At 40.6% G+C, this 9,751-nt stretch overlaps 1 protein-coding gene across 1 annotated transcript in view; it reads left to right on the forward strand. All coding sequences in view use genetic code 11, as the record gives it.

The window, feature by feature from the left end:
- Positions 1-9,751, forward strand: part of EGR_02326 (Nuclear distribution protein nudE) — a gene marked incomplete at both ends in the record, with an annotated part of 20,779 nt that overhangs the window by 3,810 nt on the left and 7,218 nt on the right. Inside the window, 11 exons of the mRNA XM_024491575.1 lie at positions 359-537; positions 3,428-3,485; positions 3,532-3,711; positions 3,785-3,971; positions 5,463-5,672; positions 6,453-6,621; positions 6,919-7,090; positions 7,356-7,378; positions 7,514-7,648; positions 8,106-8,444; positions 8,780-8,910. Coding sequence (XP_024354081.1) covers positions 359-537; positions 3,428-3,485; positions 3,532-3,711; positions 3,785-3,971; positions 5,463-5,672; positions 6,453-6,621; positions 6,919-7,090; positions 7,356-7,378; positions 7,514-7,648; positions 8,106-8,444; positions 8,780-8,910 — 1,783 coding nt within the window. The remainder of the gene's footprint in view (positions 1-358; positions 538-3,427; positions 3,486-3,531; positions 3,712-3,784; positions 3,972-5,462; positions 5,673-6,452; positions 6,622-6,918; positions 7,091-7,355; positions 7,379-7,513; positions 7,649-8,105; positions 8,445-8,779; positions 8,911-9,751) is intronic.

Here is a 9,751-nt window from a genome sequence, read left to right on the forward strand (position 1 = left end):
CACAGCGATTGTACAACTACTTCATTTGCACCTACTGTTTTTGGGAATTTAGTACACATTTTCATCCTTTTTTGTAGAGCTTTATTCTATTCTGTTGTCGTTGATGGGTTTTGGCAATTTCATTTTTCTGATGCCCTGGTGGAGTTTGTGGCTCAGTTAGAGGCTGATAGCTTAAGTACTCCCATTAGAATAGGGCAGATATTGAAAAGCAGTAATTATAGTGCATATGTTTCGTGTCGTCAGGTTTTTTTTCTATGCATAGTTCGTTTGTGTCTCTTCTTTATCTTGGTGATTGTCATCCTAGGCACCTGTATGCATATATTGGTGTTGATGGTAGTTTTGACGTTTAGCTTTTAAGTTATTTTAATCTGAAGGTAAAGTTATCTGGTAGACATGACTGCCGTTTTACAACTAGTCCAGTTATTTTGGAAAATTTTCTTAGTTCCGTTTCCTTTTTCTGTCTGTTATCTAGTGAATTAGATAGCCGTGTTATTCGCATTACGTTAATAATTAATTCAGCTGCTAAAGCAAGCGTCGGTTTAGTCGTTTAAGCTCGTTAACCACATTTTAATATGAAAAACACCACGATTTTGTAATACATTAGCTATTTGTTTAACTCTCGGTTTTAATAAAGGGCCACTTTGTGCCTTGCCTTTCGTGTCTGGCTTTCGGGCCATGCCAGTAGACTCCGGGACCTTCCGTACGTCGAAAGTACATATCCCGGCCGGCTATTGTGCCCCCTTTCGTCCTCAGGGGAGTCTCGGGGCGCTACACTGCTTCTCCATCCATTGATGTATATATTTGCATGAGAGGATAATTAAATGACAATTAAATAATAAGTTGAAATGTCATTTTGGCTTTTCGAATTAACATACTGTAAATGAGCGGCGACTCCTGTGGTATGAAACTGGGAAATTAAAGAATGTTCCCAAAAAATCTTAAATTACACAAGGAGTTGAAATTCACGGCATTGATTAAGGAAATTTATGCAAATTGGCTAATTGGACTCACCATATCTCCACCACAACAATTCGTTCATCAAGTGATCACGTAGTGCATTGCGTTGATTAAGTGGGAACTTTAGTTGCCGCAGATCATACTTCCGTTCGCCATTACGGTCTCTGAGCCACGCAAGTAGCCTCAGCTCTTCTGTACCTCAGCACTACCCTTTCTACCCCATTACAGTGACTTCTTACGACTTCAGAAAAGACTCAAGACGCTATATTAGTGCCAGAGATCAGAATAGTTATGTTGCTACCGATAGATTTGCTGCTGCAGCGAAATAATTGTCACTAAAAGTACTCATAAACATGATTCTGGATCTGCCATGTCGCAGTGCTTTAAGAGCGGCCATTGTATTAGCCCTCCGGTCCCTCTAAACGTATATAGTAAATCTTCACCAATAATGGTGCAATTCATTAAGAGTAGGGATGGCATACGGTTAACCTATTGTTATCAATCTTCCCAGTACAATGAAGTTGTATTTTAGATTGCGGGATTTCTTAAGCTTCCTTTCTATTATAAATGGAAGTTTAAATGAATCCCCTTCTTAGTTTAGTAACGCGTTTATTCGTAATTTTTCTTTGACAAAAGCTCCCCCACACAGCCCCATTTACTTATAGTACAACAGATCCGTACTTTTTCGTTGTTTATCACAGTCGTTTAGATACCACGTTTAAATAGCAGGCTGGCAGATTGGGACAAACTCATGAATTAGAAAGCGCTATTAAATCCCCAGGAGGAAATAATCTCCTTAACCATGCTTCTCGATACAGGGGCCTGAGTGTGGAAAGACAACGGAAGTGCTGTAATGCTTTGATAGATTGTTTAACACTACGTTGAATTACACAGCTTTATGGCCTCTGGACCATACCATTACCCTGTCAGCCGTTCTATATGTCAGTAATATACTGCAATAAGTTGGTCGTTTGATAAACTCCTTGTTTTGGTAAAGGGCTATTGTAACTTCGCTAGGTGGGCTGGCCTCTGGACCATGACAGTAACACCGGCCCCTACTGTATGTCGAATGTACATATTTCCTGTCCCAAAATTGTGCCTTTTTTCGTCTCAGGGAAGTCTCGGACTCTACAATACTTTCTGCTATACCACTGCGACTTCCTGCGACTTCAGTGAGGATTCAGGTTGCTACAAAGTTACAATTAGTCGCTGCATAGGTTTCATGATATAGTAGTTGCTAAATGAGAGGATGGCTGACCAGAATTAATTTTACCTGATTTGTACCGTTTATCAACGCAACACCGGAGTGTTTATTTCCAAAATTTAGATATCATTGCCGTAATCAAGGGCTGTTATTGGCCTAGACACAGAAGAATCGCAGCTCAAAACTTTCTTGGTCTTGTTTTATATCACTTGATAAAAAATTACAAACTTCAAAGCACTCACGTTTGTTAATCTATGTTAATGTGATGTTTACTAATAACTTTTAATGCATACCGACACTTAGACTGCTCGCACCATAAGACCAGTTATTTTCCTTGTAAACTGTAAAGACTAGTCAATATGCCAATTTGCTGCGAAAAGTTTCATATTTAACTTTCATAGTGTTTGTTCAAATCTGCAATTGACCCGCTGATTTTTACCTCAAGGACGTTATGGAAACAGGTATGGTTGGATTGAAGGCCATGTGCATGAATACAGGGAGGCTTCAGTGTAAAATCCTGCCTAACTGTGATAAGTTGTGCATAGTACTTGCGCTTCTGCCTATCATATTTGTTGTGACTTGTGTTCTTTGAGGTTTATATGACCGTGCTGTCATTCATTTATTAATCCTATGTATAGTCCCAGCATTGCATGCTTTACTTGCTTATTTTGTGGCAACCCCCAATGTATTACTAGCAAAGCCTATTTTGCATATGATGGACTTTTGAAGCGATTCCATCATGAATATCATGCAAGGAAAAACCTTTCCCATAGGTTATGGTAATTTTATTTGATATTCCTGGACAGCCAGAGTGCAAGAAATGAAAATTCGCATTTTGTTAATTTTTTGGTTTTTTCCTGTGATCTCCTTGGTTGTAGATGCCTAACTGCAGTTTAAAACCCTTTTGGTTCTAATTAACTGATTTTGTTAAAATACAAAGCTGTCCCTCAAACCTACATCGTTTATTCATGCAGCGCTTTTTTATTTTATCACGTTTTTTTTAACATCAAAAATTGATAAACTACTAATATTTTTTGCATATTTTTACTTGGATAGGAATCGACAAATCAACTTCAGAGCATATTAAAATGAGAAAATCTTTTCAATCCAGACACATTTAACTGTACCTGCATATTACTAGTTAAGTTTATAACTCATTTAAATCGAATAGCTCGATACCATGTACATGTATATTAACATTATGTATTGCAAAACGCCTGCCTGATTTTCTCTCGTGATAACTGAAAGTTGTGTTTTCCTTTCCAGACAATCATGCAACACCTGGTCTTACTGAACGCATTAAGATCCTTACGCTAAATTGCTGGTTAGTCAAACTCCACCAAGTGTTTCTTACAAAAGCATTTCGTTAGGGGCATCTTCATAAAGGGGATGACAGTTCAGAAGGATGTACGTGTTGACGCCATCTGTGAGCTTCTTCGAAAGTCAGACTGCGATATTATCTTCCTCCAGGAAGTGTGGTTGCAATCTGACTTTGAGAAAATCAGGGCCAGTCTGGGTTCTATCTATCCACATTGCGTCAAATTTCACGCGTAAGGCTACATTTCCTCAAATTTATCGAGCCTTATCTATTATTCATTTATTTCTGAACCTCAAATTTCCCAGTCATCTCTTTGGTTCCGGGTTATGCATCTTCTGTCGATGGCCGCTTGTGTCCTTCATGGCATTGCCCTTCTCTATCAATGGCTACCCTCACTATATACATCAGGCCGATTGGGTTGCTGGGAAAGCGATGGGTTATGCCTCCACAATCACGCCCAGTGGATTTCGCCTGAATCTCTACAATGCACATGTAAGTATAAGAAGGCACGTGCAACTTGCTCTACCCCTTTAGTGAGATTCGCAGGGGTTTATCTTACTGACCAGGTAAATGTGTAATATTTACTAACATAAAAAGATATTTTTAATGCACCAACCTTGTGCATAAATCCACTATCTCGATAAGGCGACTTAAATTGTGTTAGGAATAAGGGAATTTTGTTTCTTTCTAAAATTTGTTCATTTTCGACAATCGATTTCAATGTTAGGCTCCCACTATAATACGGAAACCTCAGCTGTTGCCTAAAAATTGCGATCGAGTTATAAGCACTTTTCCCACTCGAAGATACAGGAGTGATTTAACGTGAAAATAAACCCATTCCCATTATTTACGCGGTCAATGAAGCATGGTTTCTGAGAAGTTTAAGTTTTGTTCTTTGCTTACGGTGCTTTACAGTTCAAATAATCGTCGGGTATAGTTTTCCCATCGAAGACTGCTTCCTGGGCCTGTTCATTCACTTATTCTTCTGTCTATAGTAGCTAATAGTATTTAACAGCATTGTAAACACGTGTTTAGGAAAGGTCAATCAAAAGCTCGGAATATTACTAGTATTGGCACATAATCCTTTTATGCAAATCCGCTGCCTCGACGGGACTGCATTAGCCACTTGTATTTTTTGTAATTAACTTTAATCAAGTCTACATCGAAGTGGTAATCTCTCCAAAACTTTCTAAGTTTTTGGAAACGTGTTTAAGTTACTCTAGTGTTGTGGGTTTTTACTAATAACGATGAAAGGATGTTTTTAACTAAACCGACTAGTGAGAGCAACGAAGGATGCTTTAAAATAGTCTACAAAACAATCAATTTGTTTGTTGATTTTTAATGAAATGCTTCATAAGATTCAGCGAGTTGATTTTGCTTAATACCTTAGTATGAGGACGCCATGGCTTGTTACTTGTAATTTGTATTGTGAAGTAGTCGCGATCTCATCTACCTAAGGTGGGATAGATTTACAACTAAACAATGTATTCAGAATTCTTTAAGCTAATTTATTCAGCATCACCAGCTTTTGATTTCCCATAGCCTCGTACTGATGTTCTTTTTACAATAACGTTGAAATTATACTTAGTCCAAATGTTAAAAAGTGCTTCTCACTCGCAAAAGCTTCTTTCTGAAACAGTGCTTCTCCTTTGGAATTGACTATTCTAGGTGATTTTCCTGAGTGAAATCCTATTTGTTATTATTATCGAAGGGGGGGACAAGCCTGAAAGTGTTTATCTGTTAAAGTCTGATAAAGCACTGAAGGCATAAGGCAAAGACAATTCAGGTGAGTAACTTCATGCGTCAATGATTTATGGAAAGTATCAGCACTAATGCACCATTTGTGACAGAGGCTTTGAGGTTTCCAAATATCTCCGACTCTCATCAGTATTGATCCCGTGACCCCGCTGGTGTGTATTTTGCGGCTGCACAGAATTTGCAAAGGGTAGGCTTAAACTCACCTGCGTACGCATGTTTCTTCAGACTCACGCCCGCCACTATCTGAACCATGACGATGACCCCGTGGAAGGTCATCGACTGGTGCAGGCCATTGAAATGATGGAGTTTATCAGGGCTTCTGCGGCTTCATCTGACGCAATTTTTATCGGCGGAGATCTCAACTTGGAGCCCTATACCACCGCCCTTCGGCTCCTCAAACGCTCCCTCCATCTTAAGGATGCCTGGCTGGATCAGGTACACCTAGCTTCGTTGCACCCTAAGGCATTTGTTTGCGCTACTCTTTTCCAGTTGTGTTTTTTGCTTAATTTTAATCGACAGTTATTTCAACTACGCGTTAAGTCTGTCGGTTTGGCTTTCCGATATGCTTAAAAACTATTACTGGAACAATTTTTGCTCTCAAATGCGTTCAGCGTATGACTCCAATGCCGTCATTTCGCTTGTCTTGTCGTCGTTGAGCTACACCCACTAAACTTATTTAAATATCGTCATTGTGCGTTTGTGACGTTAGCCGAATTGCCTCGAGAGTTGTAATGCTTTTTTAACTGCAAATCCACTTTTTAACCACCCACTTATTCAAGCAATGTATTGAAGTGTAAAGAAGTAACCACGTAAGGTAATATTTTCGCAATTATTAAAAGATCTAACATTAAACGAGTCTCGCAAACGATTGTAAGTTCCCGTTCAACGCTTGGTAAAAGCTCACTCCCACATAGTGTAAGATTATTTTACTACGTTCAACGTTCAAGATCTTAAGTCTTCCCGTTCAGATGCTTACCTATAGATGTAGGAGCTAAATCAAATAAAAACTGCGGAAACTGAAGCATCACAAGAGCCCTTATCCAAGGTTAGCCAAGAAACGCCAATTAGGTGAATAGAAATGAACTAATTAAGAATGCTGGGTGAACAGGAGCAGACATTGGTTAATATAATACGAAACTTGGCAAGTGATATCGTCAAGCAAATGATAATAGTAGTTAGTCGTAGAGATTTTTTATAAAACACTACTCCCAGTAGACGGCCAGAAGACCGGTCGTGAGTGTTGAGGAGATGGAATTGGAGGGTGCGACATGCGAACGCGGCGACTGTCCCTACGCCCATAAGAAGTGGACCGCTTCCACCGGGAATGGACTTCGATTGGACTACATCTTCTATCGCCCCGGCGTTATCAATGATGGCTTGTCAAGTCAGTTTTTCATTTTTCCTCATTAGCATCTTTATTAAAATTGCAATTTTATCCAAAGTTGAATTGGGATACACTTTAAAGTAGTCCAATTTGAATAATAGATTTAACTGACAGCAGCAAGTAAGGTGTACTAGTATTTAGTATCTAACACTATACTCGGCTCTGAATGCGGGATCTCGTGGTAGAACCTCAAGTCCAAAGTAGTTTACTCATTCAGGCGCTCAAAATCTTTTTCTTTACCGGATTTGGGATGGTGCAAAATGAATTCGCGTGAAGATGTTACGGAATTTCATTAAGCCCATGCTACTCTTCAACACATTCACCTGCTTCACTCGCAGAAGTACTTTGACATACTTTGCCGTTTTCCGCGACAACGCTACAAGTTAGTACTTTCTGACACTTCGACAAACGCGGAGCAGCATGGCTATATCCACCCCTACTTTCAATGGCACATGATCGGCTTTGGCAGGTGATTGCACTTCCATATACTTTCTCGCCTAATATAAATGAGTATGCAAGGCCTTTATTTATCAAACTTAATGTCGAAAGGTGATATTAGACTTCCAGACCACCCTCATGCTTGTTTTGACCCAAGTTTCGATAGATATTGTGAATTTGCGTGTGGAACAGCTTTAGTGCTCACGACCATGCCCATGATTACGCTGTCGTTCCTCATATCTTCGTGGGATTTTCTGAAATACTACTGTGTATTCTTCGTATTTATGGGCAGTTAGGGGCATTTCGTCGGAGCGTGAAGGTGATAATCGGAAGGGATGGTGAAATATTGCAGTCGAAATGCTTCCCCATTGTGTTATTAAACCAGTGTTTTCTATCATTGTAAATAAACTTTGCAATGTAAATTTGTGGCTGACGTGAACGTCTTCTGTTGCAGCCGTCACGGTGGAGTGTGAGCGATGCCAAGTGGACATGACAGAAGTGCCGCACAAACCGGGCGTGTTCTACTCAGATCACGCCGTCGTCACTGCTGAATTCCTACTTACAATGCATGAGGAGTCGATTGCTGAAGGTAATCCGAATCACAAAGTTGACTTTTCTGGCACATTTAAATCTTAATGTTGAATTTAATCTATTGAAGAGCACATAACTTCGCTCTCACAACACACCTTTGGGTTTATATGAAGCAAACAGAACCATTTACGCTGCAACAGCAAATTGTTCGTTACTTACATGGGTGCTTATCTTGAGTACCCTATCATCAAGTAACAGACTATTGCAGTTCTGATGAGTAAACCCACCCTTTTTAAAAGTCTCCTTCAACTACTCCATCATCTAAACGCACAGCCACGTTGTGCAGTCAACCGTCCAAGTGCTGGTTGAATCCCAGTCCATTTACATCCACGTAGTGCAACGGATAATATGCTACTAATTCTTAGGCAGAGCTCACCTTTGGTCAGGCCCTCCAGCTAGATTACACCTACTCAGGGAAGTGTGCCACAGCACCAATTGGTATTCCTCTCCTCTAGAAGTCCCACCTATAAACTCTCATGAGGCACTGGAAACCATCCTTATGGAGGCGGACGGCATAATTAAGACACAGATGAAGATGGAAAACAAGAGGAGGACGACCCACCTCGTGATTGCCGCTTTGCTCATTGTTGCTTTCCTCACCCTCGGGACCGGGGTGCCAGTGTGCCACCCGGCTTACAAGTTCTTTGCCTCGGCATTGCTTATGCTGGCCGGAGCGATAGTATTCTGCCTGATTTGGGGCAACGTAATTGGCAGACCTTGTCTCATGAGCAGTCTCCGCAACGCCAAAGCCATTGTCTGGAATCATCTCAACGAATTTATACAGGCACCTGCGAGTAATCCTTAAGGCTGACCTGGAAATGATGCGTCAGAGATCCTCATCAACCCCTTATTATCGTTATTTATTTGTATTTTGAATAAATTTAAATTTTGTGGATCAGGTTGCCCATTATCCGATGATATTTTCTGAGAGATTACTATCATGCAGTAAGAGCAGGGTTATGTCGCCAAAGGAGGAGCACGAAAATGCAATAATGCTTTTGGATCACGGAAGTCCAGTGGGTGGTTTGTTTCCATCGCACAAGGTTGACTTGATAGTTTGCAAACCCTTCCTCGATTCAACCAGTTTGCATATCCACCTAGCTGATTTTAAGTTGTGGATTTCTAAAAGATGCGTTTAGGAGAATGCAACCGCTCTCGTTTCTCAAAAGAAACGAATCTGGTTACGACGAGCCGGAGTCAAAACTGGCAGTGGTCTGTAATGCTCCGGGTCTTCGCCGCAGGAAGGCGTGCCAACACGGAGTGAGACTTTATTATTGTCGTGCAGAAGGGCTGGGGGGCATGGTTATGACCGAAAACCCATGCCTACAGGATAAATGAGAAAGTTGTGAGGCTACAAAGCCCGTGAAGTCCAAGTTTAGCGCCAAGGAACTTGGTGTTTGAGTGTCAGATTTATTATCCAATGGCCATCTTTGAATCATGGCACCCTAGCAGATAATGCGTTAACAAACGACTGATTAGAACAAATATTTATCAGTCAGATGTCGTTTAAAATGTAAGAGGGGATGCTAAGTCCACCGAATGATGTTCGTTTGCAGCTTCTTGAATCAATATTTCTGTCCTAGTAGCAGTATTAATGTGGTGAAAGTATCTTTTTATTACCGAATTAATCGAAGCAGTGAAGAAGAAAAAATGGCAACATCAGTAATAGAAACAAATAGCGAAAATTCTAGCTGACGTAATAAAGTAGCACACATGCCACTAAAGAAAATGGCAATTTAAATCAAACGTCAACATTCCGCTCCCCGGCATGGCCCGTCGAGCACTACACTATGAAGTTACCTAAAAAGACCCACAGCATTAGGGTAGAGTCTTGAGAATATTGGAAGAGATGAGGATACTGGAAGGATCAAAGGGCGAAGCCGTCGAGCGAGAATACAACTTGTAGAGAACTATGTGTCCGCGCAATCAAATGCAAAGTTAGACAATTTATCAAAGCATTACGCAGTCAAGTTCTCCATCCAAGTGTCGTCTCCCTCCAGTCCCATTGTTCTACCTCCCGCATTGGCCATCACAACATAGTCGATGCTTAAAGCTAACACGCACGAACCACCAGTGCCAATCTTCGGATTTACATGCAACC

This window comes from Echinococcus granulosus (genome assembly GCF_000524195.1).
Source record: "Echinococcus granulosus chromosome Unknown EG_S00010, whole genome shotgun sequence".
In the NCBI taxonomy this organism is placed as follows: domain Eukaryota; kingdom Metazoa; phylum Platyhelminthes; class Cestoda; order Cyclophyllidea; family Taeniidae; genus Echinococcus; species Echinococcus granulosus.